General features: G+C 40.3%; 2 protein-coding genes and 1 long non-coding RNA gene across 13 annotated transcripts in view; 2 read left to right on the forward strand and 1 right to left on the reverse strand.

The window, feature by feature from the left end:
• The window catches only part of peli1b (pellino E3 ubiquitin protein ligase 1b), a 31,428-nt gene extending 24,921 nt beyond the window's left edge, over positions 1 to 6,507 (forward strand). For all 4 annotated transcript variants that reach the window (XM_052012272.1, XM_052012275.1, XM_052012273.1 and 1 more), the window contains exon 7: positions 854 to 6,507. In XM_052012272.1, coding sequence (XP_051868232.1) covers positions 854 to 1,417 — 564 coding nt within the window. In that variant the 3' untranslated portion in view covers positions 1,418 to 6,507. The remainder of the gene's footprint in view (positions 1 to 853) is intronic.
• On the reverse strand, positions 3,059 to 14,034 carry LOC127568477 (uncharacterized). Its single transcript, XR_007956012.1, has 3 exons — positions 13,945 to 14,034; positions 10,362 to 10,503; positions 3,059 to 3,571 (listed from the first exon to the last, which is right to left on the reverse strand). It is a non-coding gene; the product is annotated as an uncharacterized LOC127568477 (long non-coding RNA).
• A 2-nt stretch (positions 14,035 to 14,036) lies between these two features.
• vps54 (VPS54 subunit of GARP complex) overlaps positions 14,037 to 19,318 on the forward strand; it is a 72,966-nt gene continuing 67,684 nt past the window's right edge. For 4 of the 8 annotated variants that reach the window (XM_052012258.1, XM_052012261.1, XM_052012259.1 and 1 more), the window contains exon 1: positions 14,037 to 14,270. The gene's annotated coding sequence lies outside the window, so the exon portion shown is untranslated. The remainder of the gene's footprint in view (positions 14,271 to 19,318) is intronic. The other 4 variants (XM_052012260.1, XM_052012264.1, XM_052012257.1 and 1 more) reach the window with 2 other exon arrangements.

The following is a 19,318-nucleotide window of genomic DNA, read 5'->3' on the forward strand; positions in this document are numbered from 1 at the left end:
AAGTTGTGTTTACCTTGTGTGAAATGCATAATTGTTATGCTGTCTAATGCTGAGATTTGCCACTTGTAGGCTAATAAACTGCTATCTTTGATCTATTACATAGCTGATTTTAATTAACAATGTATTTACAGGTTGGCAGTAGAACTGCCTTCTAGGACTTTCAACATTTATGTAGCTTTAAACTTTGTACTGTACCTTTGCATCATTGGTAAGTATAATTAAGTGGGTGGATGTAGATATGAGATCAGACCCTTACTGAAGTTCTGTTTTTCCCCAACTACAATCGTATAACTACCAATACTTAAAAGCTTGTCAATGAAAAATACTTCCTGGAACAAGATGGCTGTGGTGCTTAGTCTCCATAGAACTTCAGATTAACAAGGTTTGATGCCTTCAGGAAGAAAATTATTGCAGGAGAATTTTAAAAACTCAGTCATCATACTTGTGCAAGGAAAACTTCTTATATAAAAAAAACACAATATATTGCTAAACCTCACTAAATTGTGTGCCATTCCTTTACTGATTTACCTCTGAGCCCCATGCAGAACTCTTCTGAAACATTTGTGAAAAGTGGATATGTAGCTCAAAATCCTTTTTCTTTCATTCCCATCCCAAACTCCCTTCTCCCTCCCACTGTCCTCCTGCAAGTACATCTGAGATTCATTGTGCCAAATAGAGGTCCAGACACTTATATGCCAATGCTATCTGAGTTTGCTTGTATATTACGTTGAAGCTGTTCACCAGTCTAGGTGATTTTTTTTTTATAATCACATCTTTAATTTCAGACATTGCACAAAGATACAAACATTTTGTCATGAGCAAAAGTAATTTCATGATTTCATTTGCCTCTTAGGTTGAAAATGAAACCAACGTTCTGCAGGATGGCTCTTTAATAGATCTCTGTGGAGCAACACTGCTTTGGCGCACTGCAGAAGGACTTGCACACACTCCTACAGTTAAGCACCTAGAAGCCCTTCGCCAGGAGATAAATGCAGCCAGACCACAGTGCCCAGTTGGATTTAACACACTTGCTTTCCCCAGTATGAAAAGGAAAGATGTCGATGAGAAGCAACCATGGGTGTATCTTAATTGCGGACATGTACATGGTTATCACAACTGGGGAAACAAGGATGAGAGGGATGGAAAAGAGAGAGAATGCCCCATGTGTCGTTCACTAGGCCCATATGTTCCTCTCTGGTTAGGGAGTGAGGCTGGATTTTATGTTGATGCAGGACCTCCAACCCATGCGTTCAGCCCTTGTGGACATGTGTGCTCAGAAAAGACTACCACCTACTGGTCCCAAATTCCCCTTCCTCATGGCACTCACACTTTCCATGCAGCCTGTCCTTTCTGCTCTACTCAGCTCACAGGGGAACAAGGATATGTTCGACTTATTTTCCAGGGACCTCTTGATTAAGGACGTGATTTTATTAACTGGTTGGTAAACTGATAGTAGAAAGACATTTGATAACTTTCAGAATTATAAGCTAGTTTTCTATATTGAATTCCATGGGTTTTGGATTTTGTCTGTTCTGGGACATAACCTGAATAATGTAGTCCTGTGAGGAAAGCAAACCTATTTTTTTTTGTGTGATGTTGCCTCTGAGACAGGTTTTTGATAAGTTTTGCATTTGTTAAAAGCAGGTATTTTGAAATACAAACTTTCTTGCCCAAATATTTAAAAAAAACAACCTTATGTTGGACCTGTTTGCAGTTACCAGGTACACATTTTAAGTTTTATGCTTAAAGATGAAAAACAATTTCAGATGATTAATCCTAACTTGTAACGAGGTAAATAAGTCTAATGCAATTTGACCTACTGCAACTACTACATCTAATAGGATTTTATGATTCAGTGGAGTTTAACTTGTTTCAACACTATTTGCAGAAAACTTTGAATATTGCTCAAGCATTGAAACTGTCTTGCAGTGCTCATTCTGGTCCTGTATGAAGGAGTCAGTAGTTTGTCTCCTGTAGGATAACTATTTCTGAAGAATATTGACAGGTTTCAATTGCAGGTAACATCAGAAGGATTATATCAGTTGAGTAGAAATGAGCTCACAATAAATAGAGTTTCACTCAGACCTGAGTGTGTTATTGCTAAATGTCAATAGGCTCCAAGTAAGAAAAGATAGAAATTGGGCACATCAAATATTTTGTATTTCTTTATCACAAAATAATATGCCACTTCAGTTCCACAGCATAAAAGTAGTTCTTTGCATTTAACTACATTGAACATTTTGGAACAGGAAAGCCCTTGTGCCAAAATAATTTCTGGTGTACTACTAACGTGATAAAGATGCATCACTGTTTTACAAAATGTACACCATCTTGAATATAATTTAATTGTTTACACAAGTTCACTTGCTAAACTCCTGTTTCTCTCCAGTAATTGAGGATGTGTAAAACTGGCTTATTTTGCTGTATAGCAGCTTAAGTTCTGTAGGATCTTTTGTACTAAATTATTGCCTGTAATGTATGTAGCTTTGGATGTTTGTAGGGGTTACTTAGCATATGTGGAATGCTAACCTTTAAAACCTATTAAGTCTTGATTTTTGTGAAGTAATATTAAATAGCAATGTGCAAAACTGCTCTTTGATTTTTGGTCATCTAAATTGTACCCTGAGCAATGATTTCTTGTCCCTTTAAATTTAGTTTATTGTATATAATCTTGAACTATTTTATTACAAAAGGATCTGGAAAACAAATTAGATATTGGTATTAACAAACTAAATACTTTTGTAATAGAGAGGGTTTGCTGAGTGAGGAAGTAAAATTGATCTGATTTGTTTTAATATTTTTCATTCTGACATCCACTTCCCCATACATCTCCAATTGCACCAAGGGTAAAAAAACAGGATAACTGTAAATGTGGCTACGGTGTGCTGGTATTACAACATTTTATGGCTCTGACTGTATTGCTGACAGTGCATTAAACTCTCAGGATTTAAAACAGTGATTTATTACCATTTCACGAATTCTTTTTGAGCAGATATTTGGATGGTGTTTTTTTTCCCTGTTTCATAAAAATGAATTAAAAAAGAAACTTACAATCGTGTTTATTTGTTCCATTGGAAAATAAAACTTTATTGGATTTGGCACTACTTTTGGCTGCACCTGCTGTCTTGAACGTCCATCTATATTCAGCAAAGCAGAGTTATTTTGCATTTAGAATTAATTAAACCACTGGATCTGTCTGAATGGCTTCTTTGAGATAGCAAAAATCGGCTTGCAAGTTGTTCTAAGCTGCTTAAGTGAACCTTGAAGTTTAATGTAGCAATTTTGTTCGGTACAAATACATGGTTCTGTAAGAATGCAATAGAAAAGGTTAAACTTTGGAACAAGATAACCCGTATCAATTCTTGCGTCTTGGCTGCTAAATTGAAACCATGGGACCTGACCATCTCCACTTTGAGGCAGGGAGGTTGTCTGAATACAGCAGGGGTGTTTTGTAGGCAGGTGTCAACAAATGTAGTGGAATCTTGTGTAATAGTCTGACGGGCTGTGCTTGATGGAGAATTTTAGTTGTAGATGAATATCCTTTTGCCATCCACGTTTACATGATGTCACCCTGTTAGAACAAAGGAGAAGCTGTCTCAACTTTGTACTCTGCTCTTTATGCCTTTGTACACTTTTCAAAAGAGAATGAAGATAGTACTGAGTTCAAATGTTGTAAAATTTCTGAAGTGCTAAGTAATTGCTGAGAGATATCTGGGCTGTTTATTTGCCATTCATTTTCATGGCTGTACTAAGGCATTGGTAATGGCTGAATATTTTGCAAGATTTTCTGTAGTGACATTAGAAATAAGTTAGGTTTCATACCACCAAATATGGAACTTCCATTTAGCCAAAATCTTTGTGGGTTTGGTAATTTTTACTTCATTCACTAGAATATTTGCTCTTCCACATCACTATGCACAACTTAATGTGCCTTGATTGGGGACAGTAATTTGCATATATTTCCTTGAAGCTAGCACACAACTGATTGTTCAAGATATGGTTCCAACATTAAAACTAAAAGTAGAATTTGGTAACTCTTCCAAATATTTTGCCTAAAATTGTGAATCTGATCTCTTTCATTCTTTCCTTTACTACCCTTCCACTCTGACCAAAGCAACATTTTTATAAATCCTTTAATGCAATATTGTTGTCATTCATTATTTAAGATTAGGTTAAAACTGTGATGCGCTGCTCTTGAATTTGTGATCTTAAAACTACTTCACATAATCTCTGCATGTGTGCTTGAATCTTTATTTTGCTATATTGGTAAAAACCTGGAGTTGTTTTTCAATTTTTGCATATTGGTTATCTGCTAAATCAGTCCAATGAAGGTGAACATGCTGGATGTATCACAGCTCAAAAGCAACTCCTAGAGGTGGCACTTGCAATCCTTTTGATACCAAGAATAATAGCTCCAAGCCAGCAGAAGAAAGCAATTCCAAATTATGAGCAGGTTTGACAGGGTACAAAGAGTAAGTGGGATCCAGAAAATATTAGAGGTGGAAAGCAGAGATTTGTCTGATGTTTCTCAAGTCAATGTTCTCTGCAGTCACTCTAAATTCAAAGTAACTGCTGAAGAAAAGTGGAGAACCTGTTCGAAGACTGCCTGTTCTTGCCTAAAATTCCAAAATTCATGTGGATGTTTGTGCTGTTTGGGGATAGTAAAGTAAAAGTACATATACCTGTATTGTGTGTAAGATGTTTTTTTATTAAAATGAATGCTTATGGTTAAATCGGTGTCATTATTGCAACAGCTGTGTCTCTGCTAACTGAGCCACTCATCAATTTCTATTGTAATATTGCCTGAGTGTTCCATTCAGCAGAACACTCGGGCAATACTATGTCTCACCCCTTAAAGATCCAAAGCATTAATGAATGCATTCTAGCAAAATACATCTGACCTGACTTGAGTAAGGATGAATCCATTGCTGTAGTTGTAATGGCAAAAGAGAGACTTCATATTCCACCAAGTCTTGCCCCCTTTTCTGTTCTTTAAAGATTTTGGGTGGAATGGAAGTTGCCAGTATAATGTTACATTACATAGAAAGTCAATTGTGTGTTTGTGTAAATTTAAAGAAACTTAAAATAGCATAAAGATTTTAGAGTGGGCGTAGTTGTGTGGTTTCCAAAGAACAAGGAAACCCGACTCCATACACTTTGTTTCAGATATTTGTGCATTTAATTAAAAGATGGACTTCATTAAAATGGACAGTGCTATAAATCAACTGTTCAAAACTTGTACTAATCTATTACGTTTAGGGATTTTTTAATTTGAAATTTTTATTGTATATGGAGTATACCAGTGGCTTTTTACTGGAAATGAGTTTCAAATAACTTGAAAGACATTTGACTAGACAAAACCTTATAAAATTATATTTGGCCTAATACTGGTTATTTTGGGATTTTCGTAAACTTGAGCTGAAATAGATCCATTTCAAAAGACAGCATTTGAACAAATCTACATTTGCAGATGTTTGATAAAACTTATGAATACAAAGACTAGTGTTATTTCACTGATTTAAATAAAGACCAATTGGTAGAAATAAATGCTACTCTCTCATTTCACTGATTTGGTGAAAATGATCTTATTTGTAAATTGAGGATGATTTGCTCAAAAAGAGATGACAATGGAGGTCTATAGAGGGAACCAAAATCTGCAGAGATGGGGGGAAAAGCATCATGTACATCTTGAATAACATTGGTGTGGGTGGGTCTGGACGAAGGATAAATATTTGAATTTTTGAACAAGCAGTATACGAGAGAAAAGGAAATAAGTGAAATTAAGTGAATTTGGTAAAATGATGGGCAGCTTTCATTTAAGTGTTAGTGCACCAAACAAGATGCAGTCAAGCACTGTTGACACATTTTCAAACTCCTACTTCAATTGACTATTGAGGTAATTGATCTTTTAGTGGTGTTATGTGCCCCATGTGTTCTTCATCTTTTGTGGATTTCTAACTCAGTAGAAAGTGATATTATTTGTAAGGAGATGTGGAAAGAGTTGATATCTAAACCCACTGGAAATCTTTACCCTTGAGAACAGAGTTAGTTATCCTGTTTTATACTGCAGGTTTGGGAGCACTTGGTCGTAATGGTCCATCCTAGACCTAAAATCATTGAGCAGGGCATTGCATGTGACAACAATGCAATGTAACATACAAGAACAGCTGTGAAAGTACATTTTACTGATGGCTTAGTAATGCCTAAATGCTAGTATTTTAAAAGCTAGCATGTGAAAATAGCCTATGTAAATATACCCCAAGCTTGCAGTAAGTTTTCAGTTGAAATTAAGATGCATGCCCACCATTAGCATAGTCAACATTTCTGTTAATTTGTAAGAGCTGTAGAATTTCCTAATTATCTGTTGGCCTGTGATCTAACTAATGCATAACAAGATGGATGGCATTTTAAAATATGAAATCTTTGTCGATGAGTCTGTATTACTCTATGTAATAGTCATGGTCACTGAAAATAACTGGTTTGTCTTCCTTTGTAAAAAAAAATAAAAATAACTTCATATGCTGCACATACTGAGATAAGGAAATTTACTGGAAGTTGCAAGTGCTTCATCTCTTTTCCCTTCAAGGCTAACAAATAGGAAGAGTGTGTGTTACTGTATTCTTGCAAATGCAGGGAGTTATGGCCTTGCGTGACTCTGTAATACAAATGAGAATTGCTTTTAAGCCTCCACTTGAGGGAAATGCAGCATGCCTAGACAGTGCATGACTTGACAGGCCATTAAGGTTTGAGATCTGTGGGCATGATAGTATTAATTCTGCAACTCAACCAGAATAGTTGAACATTAATCAACTTGTTTTTGATGTTAGGTACTGAGTCAATTAAAGTTGTCAGGTTCCTGAGTGTTTTCATAATATGTCAATTTTCTGTAACCACTTAGTTCTGCACAAGTCATTGCCTGGTTCCTGAGTAACCCAATTATCAGCTGGCTTGTCACATCTCAAGAATCCAGTCAGAGCATCAACTAGCTCATACAATCATAGTCATGCAACAACCAATTCAAAGAGTTAATGATTGATGGCTTCAAACAAAGCCCAGTTTGCAATCCAGCAATCACTGATGTTCACTACAATTCTGTAATACAAATGAGAATTGCTTTTGAGCCTCCACTAGAGGGAAATGCAGCATGCCTAGACAGTGCATGACTTGACAGGCCATTAAGGTTTGAGAACTGTGAGCACGACAGTATTAAGAGGTTCTTGGAGGACCAATGCTTCCTGCTTTCATCTGTTCTAGTACTTGACGACCACAATATGCTCCTGTTCTTCCACAATTCTGTTTCAATCAATTCAAAACACCATATCTTTGCAGTGTTTCTTGAGGGGAGTGAAAGAGGGAGAGGATTAGGGGAATGGAAGAGTACAAAAAGCAGAGAGGGAGGGGGAGAAACTGAGCAAGAGTGTGTGTCAATGCAGCAAAGCCTGGTCACCAGGCACGTCGTTCCATCCAGGCTGTGCAATAGCTGGTAGGCAGCAATGAATTATTGACATTTTGGGTCAATAGAAAGTGGAGAGGGATGATAGAGGCAGTATAAAGACGAGAGGGGGAGGGTGAGACAGGCCAGTAGGTAGACTGAGGAGGGGTGAAGGATGAAGGGCAGATGATGCCAGGTTGGGGAGGTTGACTGATGGAGTTGGGACACGGATGCAGGTGGATAATGTGGAGGTAGGCAAAACAAAAAAGGCAGATGGAGCTTGGTGGGGAGAGGGGAGGGTGAAGATGGAGACAGATCTCCAGAAGAAACCCACAGGCACCAGAGTTACAAATGCGAATCAGAACTGTGCCAGTTTAACATTAAGTTTCATAGAGTTATTTATGTCATTTACTTCTGATTTATGATTTTGTCATGTTGGATCTCTTTGCTCCTCCAACCACTTGAAGCTCTAATTTGGTCTCTGCATTTTTTCCAGTTCTGATATTCCTGAAATGAATTGTTTCATCACTGGCCAATCCTTCAGCCATCCCCATCGATTAACCTCTCTAGTTCTTTAATGTGTTCTCTGAAACTATTGACCCAGCCTCAGATCTCTTTGTATGGTTGAGTGACAGATTTTGTTAATTGATCCAAAAAAAAATTGCTTGCAACATTTTACTAAGGAAATCTTAGAAAACCTAACCCAAAGGATGATGCGAGGGAGTCAGGGTAAATGTATTCCCATGAAGAAAAAAACTAGGACTACCACTAAGAAACTTTGTGGCAGAAATGGAAGTAAACTGGCAAAGACCAGGTAAGTGCATGGGTAAAAGAGTGGCTAAAACTTCTGATGTAACCTCAGCAGTAAGAAAGTTACTTTCACTCCTTTTCAAGGATAATAATGTGCACAAAGGGTAAGACAAGGCAAGAAAGGAAAAGCTTATGTCAGATAATGAGAATTTAATACAGCACAAAACCTTGCAGATATAGAAAGTATAGCAGTGAAATTTATAAGGGAAATTAGGAAAGCAAAACTAGGTTGGGTATATAAAGAGTAAGAGGAATAATTAAGGTAAAGATGGGGCTTATTAGGGACCAAAAAGATAAAATACCTGTGGAGGGTTGGGGTGGGATTCTTCATGAATACAGCTGTTTTCACAAAAGTGGGCAATGTGATGACATTGTAAATAAGTGACATTGTCCTGGTCCAACCACATAGACGCCAGGGCCAAGAAAGCTCACCAGCGTCTCTACTTCCTCGAGAAGCTAAAGAAATTTGGCATTTCCCTGTTGACCCTTCCCAATTTTTATTGATGCACCATAGAAAGCATCCTATCAGGATACATCACGGCTTGGCATAGCAACTGCTCTGACTGTGACCTCAAGAAACCGCAGACTGTTGTGGACACAGCTCAGCATGTCATGGAAACCAGCCTCCTCTCTATGTACTCTGTCTATACTTCTCACTGCCTCGGTAAAGCAACCAACATAATCAAAGACCCCACCCCAGACATTCTCTCTTCTACCCCCTCACCCGGCAGAAGATACAAAAGTCTGAAAGCACATACCACCAGGATCAAGAACAGCTTCTATCCTGCTGTTATAAGACTATTGAACAGTTCCCTAGTATGATAAGATGGACTCTTGACCTCACAATCTACCTCGTTATGACCTTGCACCTTATTGTCTACCTGCAATGCACTTCCCTGTAGCTGTGACACTTTACTCTGTATTCTGTTATTGTTTTACCCTGTACTACCTCAATGCACTGTGTAATGAATTGATCTGTATGAATGGTATGCAAGACAAGTTTTTCACTGTACCTCAGTACATGTGACAATGATAAACGAATTCCAATAAGCAGGATGAATGACTTAAAAGAAGCAAGGAGGGTGGGGGAGATGCAGAGGCTGTGACCATCATCATTAAGTCCTCAAAGGTCCTGCTTTTCACCAGATCAACCTCCACGTCCAACACATCATCCTTCATAACTTCTGCCAGCTGTAACGGGATCCCACCACCATTCATATCTTCCCCTCCCCATCCCTTTCTGCAGGGACTACCCTCTGTATCTCCCTGGTTTGCTCATACCTACCCACACATCCCTCCTTGTACCCTCGCACTTTCCCCTGCAACTGCAGGAGGTGCTACACTTGTCCCTACGCTTCCTCCCTCGGCACCATCCAGAGGACTAAACAACCTTTCCAGTTCAGGCAAAGATTCATGAGCTCCTCCTCCAACCTCATCTACTACATTTGATGCTCTCAATGTAGCCTCCTCTACATCAGCGAGACCAAAAGTAGACTAGGGGACTTTTTGCGGAACACCTGTGTTCTGTTTGCAATGGCCATCCTGACCTCCCGGTTGCATGCCATTTCAGTTCCCTTCCCCTTCCCATCCCCACAACGATCAGTCTGTACTTGACCTTCTCCACTGCCAGGGTGAGGCCAAACGCAAACTAAAAGAACAACACTTCATGTTTCGCTTAGGTAGTCTTACAACCCAATGGTATGAACAATGAATTTTCCAGTTTCATGTAACCTACATCCCCTGTGCATCTTTCTCTTCTGATGTATACAGCTTCTCCCAGCCCTGAATCCACCCCTACCCCCTCACTCAGTTTTGTTCCCATCTCCTACATGGTTCCATCTGCCTATCACCCACACACAGTCTGTACTTAGTCTCCTACCCCCTCCCCCAACTGGTTCCATCTGCCCATCATCCCTCCCTTATCTGGCTTCACATACCACCTTTCTTACTTAGCAGATACCAGCATCTGCAGCCTCTTGTGTCTGCACTTATCATCTTCCATTCCTCTGTCTCTACCTCCACCCTTCTCTCCTCCACCTGGCTCCATCTGCCCATCATCTCCCTCCTCACCTGGTTCCACCTGTTTCCTGCCAGTCCCTGTTTTGCTCTTCCCTCTCACCTCTTCATACTGTTTATCTTCGCTTTACACTCACAGTCCTGGTGCTGGGCCTCGACCCGAAGCATCAACTATCCCTTTGCCTCCACAGATCTTGTGTCTTCATTATTCAGTCCTTCCTGACAACAGGGATGGTGTCAGAGAACTGTAAAATGATTAAAGTTGTTTAAAAAGGGAAGAAGGAATAACGAGGTAACAAAAGGCCAGTTTGTTTCACTTAAGAGGTGGAAAAATTGGAAACAATTCTATTGAAAAGCATCAAACGTAATTTACAAAAACAGATTAATCAAGATCATTCAGCAGGGATTTGTTACAAGAAGGTCAAACATGACTGATGTGAGGAAGTAACAAAGAGGGTTGTTGATAGTAATTTGTTTGAGGTGGTCAACGTGGATTCTAGCAAAGGCTTTTGACAAGGCACCACTTGTCAGGCTGGTCGAAAAACATAATAGGATCCAATGGAGAGACATGGACATTGGCTCAGTGGCAGAATGCAGAGTAGTGGATGACAACTGGTTCTGTAACTGGATGGCTTTACTAGTAGGGTTACAGCAGCCAATCAACCTACCAATCTGCAAATCTTTGGAATGTGGGAGGAAACAGGAGCACGCGGAGGAAGCTCACAATGTAAACTCTACAGTACCGGATGTCAGAGAAAATGTAAACTCTACAGTATTGGATGTCAGGATTGAACCTGGGTCATTGGAACTGTCAGGTGGCTCTCCTAACTGTACCACTGTGCTACCCAACTGAGTTTGTTAATTCAGTATCAGATCTAGATAAGAGCAATCCAGATAATCCCACTCCCCTGACCTCTTCCCCTGAGTATGCTAACTTTCCCTTTGGATACTTATCCAGCTCAATTACGAACACGCTGCAACTGAGTCTGCCCCCACTACTAACCCTAGCCATGTATTCTAGACCCTAACCACTCACTATGTAAGGAGATTTTCTTCCTGTCAGTCATTTTAATTCTTTATCCCCTAGTTCTTGACCCCTTTACCAATGGGAACATTTTACCTCTATCTACTGTGTTTATGCCTTTGATTATTCTAAATACCTCCATCAGATCTCCTTACAACCTTCTTTATTCCTCGGAGAATAATCCTAGTTTTTCCAATCTGTCCACATAATCCACCAAAAGTCTCTGGAGATGGTGATAAATCTGCACCTTCTCCAGAGTCTTAATGGCCTAAATCTGATTTTAAATCTGAACAAAGCAAATAATGAAAATATGAGGCATGAGTTGTTGACCATTGAAAAGTTAGACAGTGAACATGCAATGCCTAGCATTTAAAGAATTAATAAATATTTTACAGGTAAAAAGTGTTCCTTTGAGACAAAAAATACAGAAGGAAAAGGGGTTGACTTGTGCCTTTCACGAGAAATTAAACATATTTAAGGAAAAGGTGTATAATACTGCCAAAACAAAGCAGGAAGCCAGAGGTTTGGGAAAATGTTAGTATTCAACAAAAGTGGATCAAGGCATTGATAAGGAAGGGGAAACTAGAATATGAGTCCAGACTAGGGAGAAGCATTGAAACAGACTGTAAAAACTTATATGAATATGTGAAAAGGAAAAGATTAACTGAAGTTATTGTAGATCCCTAAAAGACTGAGACAGGAGAAATGATACTGGGGAGTAAGGAAATAGCAGAGAAATTAATTAACTATTTTGTGAGTAGATGTGAAGCTCAAAGAAAGTAACATTAGTAATAAAAAGGTATTGAAGAAATTAATGGGACTGCAAGGTGATAAATATCCAGTACATGGTGATCTGCATCCAAGGGTTTTTAATGGAGGTGGTTGTGGAGATGGTAGATACATTGGTTCTCACCCACTGACTCTAATCTGTTTCCCACAGATTATAAGGTAGCAAATGTAGCCCTTTAATTTAAAAAAAAACAAAGGAGAGTGAAAGCAGGGAATTGTAGACAAGGTGACCTGACATCAGTAATGGAGAAAATCTATTGTTTAGGATGTGGTGGGATAAATGGGCATTTAAGAAAATAATAATGGAATTGGACAAATTGAGCCCTGGTAAGACCGCATCCGGAATATCATACACAGGCTTGATCTCCAAACAAAAGGTAGATTTGCAATGGAGAGTGGAGGACATAGGTTCACCAAATTAATTCGTAAATGGTGTGTTTGTTGCATGAGGAGAAGTTAAGCAGACTGCACCTACACTCACTCATATTTAAGAGAATGAAATGTGAATTTATGGAAAAAAAATTCTATAAGGCTTGGTCGGGTAGATGTTGGGTTGATAGTTTCCCTGGCAGGGATGTCAAGACCCATGGGTCATAATCTCAGAGTAAGAGGTCATTTGGGACTCAGATGAGAAGAGATTTAAGTATAATGACTCTTTGGAACTTAGAGCTCAAGAAGGCAATGAAGGACCAGTTGTTGAGTGTATTCAAGACAGAATACAAAAGTTAGGAAGGTTCTGCTCCAGTTAATTAGGGCATTTGTGGGCCACATCTGGAATAATGGGCACCTTCCTTATTTTAGGAAAGATGTTAATGTGTTGGAAACAGTTCAGGTAAGATTAACAAGACTAATATTTGAAACATGTGGGTTGTCTTATGAGGAAGGATTGTACTGGCTAGGCCTCTATACACTGGTGTTTAAAAGATTGAGAGGTGACCTGATTGAAATGTATAAGATTCTGAGGGGCTTTGGTGGGCTGGATGTTGAAAGGAGGTTTCCTCTTGTGGGAGAACCTAGAACAAGGGCCACTGTTACAAAATAAGGTATTGCCATTTAATACAGAGATGTTATAGAGTCATACAGCACAGAACCAGGCCCTTCAGCCCACCACGTCCATGCCAACCAGCAAATACCTATCTGTACCAAACCCATTTATCAGTAGTTGCTCTGTAGCCTAATATGCCTTGGTGCTTCAAGTGTTTGTCCAGATGCTTCTTAAGTGCTGGTGTGGTGAGTTTTTGGCAATCTCTTTCTCAAAGAGTAGTGGAAGCAGTGTCTTTGATTTTTAAGGCAGTGGTGGATTGATAGTTAATCAGCAAGGAGATGAAAGGTTGCTGGATGTAGTTAAAGAAATGAAATTACAATCAGATCAGCCACGATCTTATTAAATGGTCGAGCAAGCTCAAGGCTTGAGAAGCAAAGTGGCCTATCCTTGTTCCCAGTTTATAGGAGGTCAAAAGACTTGTAGATGTTAAGGAATTGCAGGGAGATGGCGCTAAGGTACACGATCAACTACAGCCTCATTGAATGATAAAACAGGTACGAGGGGCCAAACGGCCGCATCCTTCTTCTAGTTCTCATCTCTCCTGGTGTGGTCGCCAGAACTGGACGCAGTCGTCCAGTTGTGGCTGAACCCAAGCAGCCCTTTTACAACTGGCATAAACACGACGGGCCGAACGGCCTCCTCTTATTCTATGATTACGGTTCTAACTGTTATGTAAATACGTTTGTTGGGCATAAAAAACCACACAAGAATAAAAGATCGATGTTTTTTTTAAATATTTCTCTTTCGAAATGAGACATAATACTTGTTTTTTTTAAAGTGATTTATCGACCCGTGTTACTGCTTTTAGTGATTTAGTGACCTACGCACCGTCGGATCCGATCCACTGCGGCCGAAGGTGAGTCTCAGGCTGGACACCAGCTCTCGGACTCGGTCTGTCCGCCAGGCGACGTCATGTGACGGTCTCTCCCACTGCCCCCCTCCCCCCGCCCCCTCTCCGCGCGGTGCCTGCCGGACTGGGCCGGCGGTTGGGAGGACCGATGGTGGCTCCGGGTGGTAGCGTCGGTATCCATCACACGGCCAGGCGGAGCAGGTAGATCGCTGGGTTTCTTCATGCCGGAGCTGTGAGAGAGCGACGAGGCCGGGGTTGGGCAGCCGAGGACGAGGCCGGGCTGTGGGCAAGGGCTCAGGTGTAGGTGAGGTTGTTGGGCACTGGTGGTGCGGTTGGTGGCGGCAGTCGGTGCGGTGGGGGCAGGGCCTGAGCTCCGACTAGGCCTCGGGGTTGTTATGCGATCTCCGGGCAATGTCACCGACGACAGGGTGATCAGCGTTAAGCTTTCGTGTGTGTCGTTTAATGGGTGACACACTGGTAAACAACAATGATGCGAATGCTGAACGTTTTGAGGTGCTGGAACTGAAATTGCATGGAAATAGCAGCACTGACACAGGCCTCCGACAGTTTGTGCTCCTCTGCTCTGTGATGTTGATTGTAGATGTATCACTTTTAATGTCCTAGATTTATAATTGCTTGTTTACCATTCTTTGGAGAGCTGAATGTTCGAGTTTTGTTGCCCCAGATTTACACCGATTTGTTTAGATTTCATTTGACCTTATCTTCCAGCCCCCCCCCCCCCCCCCCGCCCCCGTAAGAGAGGTGCTTGTTGACAAAACCACTTTTAATTAAGTGGTTTGAAAGTAAGGGTTATGTATGCAGTGCCAATTTTAATGATGAGCCCACTGTCAGTGTATAACTTTGTTCTTTTAAGAATAAGATTAATATTCCTTATATTAATTTCACATGTTTACTTAACATGAGAAATAGGAAGAGGAGTAGAACCAATTTTCTTGTGGATCCCCATTGATTCTTGATTATTTTAATATCCAGAAATGTATTGATTTATGTTTAGAATGCAATTGGTAGTTGGCCTCCACTGTACTTTGGGATAGAGAATTCCAGAAGTTTTCTACCCTGCTAAGTTAAGAGATTTCTCCTTCTCTCGCTCTTAAATGTCTTGCCCCTTTGAGAAGGAGATCTCTAGTTCAAGATATCTTGGTGAGGAAAACATCATCCCCACATCTACCCAGTTTAGAATTCTTTAAGTGGAAGCAGAGGATTAGTAATTGGTTTATTATTGTCATGAGTACTGAGATACAGTGGAAAAACTTTTGTATGCTATTTGTACAGATCATTCCAAACAGAAGTACATCAATGTACAAAGGGAAAAGCAATAACAGAATGCTGAATATAGTGTTACGGTTACAAAGTGTAGTGCAGGTAGATAAATATGGTGCAAGGGCCATGACAAGGTAGATTGAGAGATCAAGAGTTCATCTTTATTGGATAAGAGGTCCTTTTAAGAGTCTTATAATACCAGGGTAGAAGCTGTCCTTGAACTTGGTGGTATGTGTTTTCAAGCTTTTGTATCTTCTGCCCAATGGAAAGGGGGAGAAGAGAGAATCACCGGGATGGGAGGGGTCTTTGATTACGTTGGCTGCTTGCCGAAGGCAGCAGGAAGTGTAGACAGAGTCAATGAACGGGAGGCTGGTTTTTATGATAGACTGGGCTGTGTTCACAACTTTCTGTAATTTCTTGCAGTCTCAGGCTGTAATGCATCTGGATAGGATGCTTATTACGGTGCATCTATGAAAATTGGTGAAGGTCAGCAGGTCATGGCAAAGTTCCTTAGCCTTCGGAGGAAGTAGAGGTGCTGGTGTGCTTGACCGTAGTGTCTAAGTGCTTGGACCAGGACAAGCTATCAGCGATATTTACACCTAGGAACTTGAAGCTCTCAACCATCTCCATCTTAGCACCATTGATACATACGGGGGTGTATACTCCACCTGGCTTCCTGAAGTCAATGACCAGCTCTTTTGTTTTACTGATATTGAGGGAAAGATTGTTGTCTTGACACCATGCCACAAGGCTCTCTATCTCCTTCTTGTCCTTCATCTCATCATTGTTTGAAATCCTGCCCAATATGATGGTGTCATCTGCAAAGTTGTAGATGGAGTTAGAGCAGAATCTGGCCACAAGTTGTGAGTGCATAGGGAATAAAGTAAGGGGTTGAGGACACAGCCTTGCAGGGGACCCTAGCGGTTGAGGATCATTGTGTGGAGGGGTTGCTGCCTATCCTTGCTGATTGTGGTCTGTTGGTCAGGAAGTCAAGGATCTAGTTGCAGAGTGAGGTGCTGAGTCCTAGGTCCAGGAGTTTGGAGATGAGTTTGTTTGGAATTATGGTATTGAAGGTGGAGCTATAATCAATAAAGAGAAGGCTGACATAAGGGTCTTTGTTATCTAGATGTTCCAGAGATGAGCGTAGGGCCAGAGAGATGGTGCCCGTGGTGGATCTGTTTCAGTGGTAGGCAAATTGCAGTGCATTGAGGTTGCCTCAAAGTTTCAAGTTGATGTGTGCCGTGACCAGCCTCTTGAAGCACTTCGTTATGATGGATGTCAGTGCCACCAGACGGTAGTCATGAAGGCATGTTACCTTATTTTACTTTGGCACGAGTATGATAGTGCCCTTCTTAAAGGAGGTGGGAATCACCAGTCGGAGTAGGAAGAATTAAAAAATGTCCATGCGGGATCTGAGGACACGGCCGGGGACTCCATCCAGCCAGATGCTTTCTGTGGTTTCACTCTAAGAAGGCTGATCAGATGTCTGCTTGGTGACTGTGGGTACAGGTGCGTCAGAGGCTGTCGGAGTGGGAGGTGGCATTTTACTGCTCTTTTATTCAAAACATGCATAGAATGAGTTGGGCTCATTGGGGAAGGATATGTTGTTTCATCAGAGAGGGGTGAAACTCTTAATGAATATTTTGTGGTTGTCTTTACAAAAGAGGGGAACGATGCTGATGTTGCAGTTAAAAGATGTATGAAATATTCAGTGGGATAAGTACAGTACAAGAGGGAGTATTAAGAGATTTTGCATTTTAGCAACTGGACAAATCGTCAGGCCTGGATGAAATATATTTCAGACTGTGAAAAGAAGCAAGGGAGAAAATTGGTGACGTTGTGACTATCATTTTTCAATTGAAGATTTGTTAACAGACAAAGTGATTAGGAATAAAGGAGGCATTTTCAGGTTGGGAGGCTCTGGTCAGTGAGGTGCAGCAAGGATACTGAGGCTTCAGTTTTCAAAATCTATACCAGTGATTTGGACAATGGGATCATGTATAATGTATTCAAGTTGGGTGGTGATCCAAAGCTGAGTGACAAAGTTGTTTTGTGAGAAGGATGCAGAAAGCCTTCAATGGGATATGAACAGACAAGGTGAATAGGTGTGGATGTGAAAAATGAAATATAATGTGGAAAATATAAAGTCATCCTCTTGTGCGGGGGGGGGGGCGGGGAGACACATGGGAGGAATTATGAAAGGTGTTGGTCTTCAGAAGGACAAATGGATGTTTCATGAACATGAATCACTGAAACTTAACATGCAGGAACACCAAGCAATTGGGATGGTAAATAGTATGTTGGCTTTTATTGCAAGAGGATCTAAGTACCAGAGTAGAGACATCTTGTGTCAATTATATAGGACCCTTGTGAAACTGCATCTGGAATATTATGTATAGGTCAGTTTCCCAAATTAAGAAAGTATAAACTTGCAATGGCATGAGTGCTGCAAAGGTTCAACAGAATTATGGTTTGTCATATGAGGAGATATTAATTAGACTGGGCCAATAGTTTCTTGAGCTTAGAAGGTTGAGAGGTGATCTTTTTGGAAAGTACAACATTTTTATAGGACTTGTCAGGGGAGAATCAGAGATGATGTTTCCATGCCTGGGGTCACAGTCATAAATAAGCATTTGGCCAATCAAGCCAGAGACAAGAAGAAATTTCTTTGAAATTCTCTGTACAAAAGGGCTATGGAGGCTTAATTGCTGAGTATATTTAACATGTTAATCATTAGATTTTCGGATAATAAGGGAATCCAGGGATATGGGGTTAGTGCAGGAAAGTGGCCAATATTTTACTTCAATGCCATGATCTTTCTGAATAGTGGAGCAGGCATGAGAAGTCAAATGAGCTAATTGTGCTTCTCGCATCCTTCCTGGCAGCAGGGGTGGTGCTGGAGGATTGAAGGACTGCTAATGTTGTATGATTCTTTAAAAAGGGAGGAAGAGATAAAGTGAATAATTGCAGGCCTATTACTTTGATGCCAGTGTCGAGTCAGTATGGATTTGTTGAGGGAAGGTCATGTATGTCTAACTAGATTGATCTTTGGTGAGTTAACAAGGACACATAATGATGGCAATTTGTTTGATGTGATCTGCAAGGATTTCAGCAAGGTGTCAACATGGCAGGCTGGTCAAAAAAGTAAAGGTGCATGGCCTTTATTCTCCAAGGAAGAATGGCAAATCAGATCCAAAATTGGCTCAGTGGCTGGAAGCAAATGTTTAGCTGTTCCATTAACGCAAAGGCTGTTATCAGTGGGGTTCCACAAGGCTCACTATTCCTTCCTGTGCTTTTTGTTGTATATATCAATAATTAAGACTTAAATGTAGGAATGTAGATAACATTTTGCATATGATTAAAGAAAATGGCAATGTTTTGATGGAGGGGAGGAACACCTTTGACTTCAGGACAATATAGATGGTCTGGTTGGTCAGGCAGAAAAGTGGCAGATGGAATTTTAATCCAAAGAAGGGTAAGGTAATCCACTTAGGGAGGTGAAACAAGTCAGGAGAATATACAAGAAATGAGAGGATAATTGAGAAATGTGGAGGAACAGAGGGACAGTGGACAGTGTATCTATTGATTATTAAAGGTAGCAGGATAGGTAGATAAGGTCATTACAAAGGCATTATTAGATAAAGCATAAAATATAACGGGAGGCATATTAGGCAGGAATGCTGTACAATCCCAGTTAGACCATAGTTTGAGTGATGCATATAATTCTGGTAACCACATTACGATAAAGATGTTAGATTAAAAAGTGTCCAGAATGCTTTCCTTTATTAGTTGAGGCATAGAGTAAAAGAGCGAACCATATGTGCTAGAATTACATACAATCCTTGTCAGACTACCACTTGAATATTTTCCACAGTTTTGGCTTCACTTTACAGGAAAACTATTATTACACTGGAGAGGATGCAGAGGAGATTTACAAGGTTGTTAACAGGTCTGGAAATTTTTAGTTTGGAGGGAAGGTTGGATAAGCTAGTGTTTTCATTCAGAGCAGAGGATGGAGAGGGAATAATTAATTGAGGTGTATAAGATTGAGAGCATTGGATGGAGTGAAGA

Source organism: Pristis pectinata, chromosome 3 (assembly GCF_009764475.1).
Source record: "Pristis pectinata isolate sPriPec2 chromosome 3, sPriPec2.1.pri, whole genome shotgun sequence".
In the NCBI taxonomy this organism is placed as follows: Eukaryota; Metazoa; Chordata; class Chondrichthyes; order Rhinopristiformes; family Pristidae; genus Pristis; species Pristis pectinata.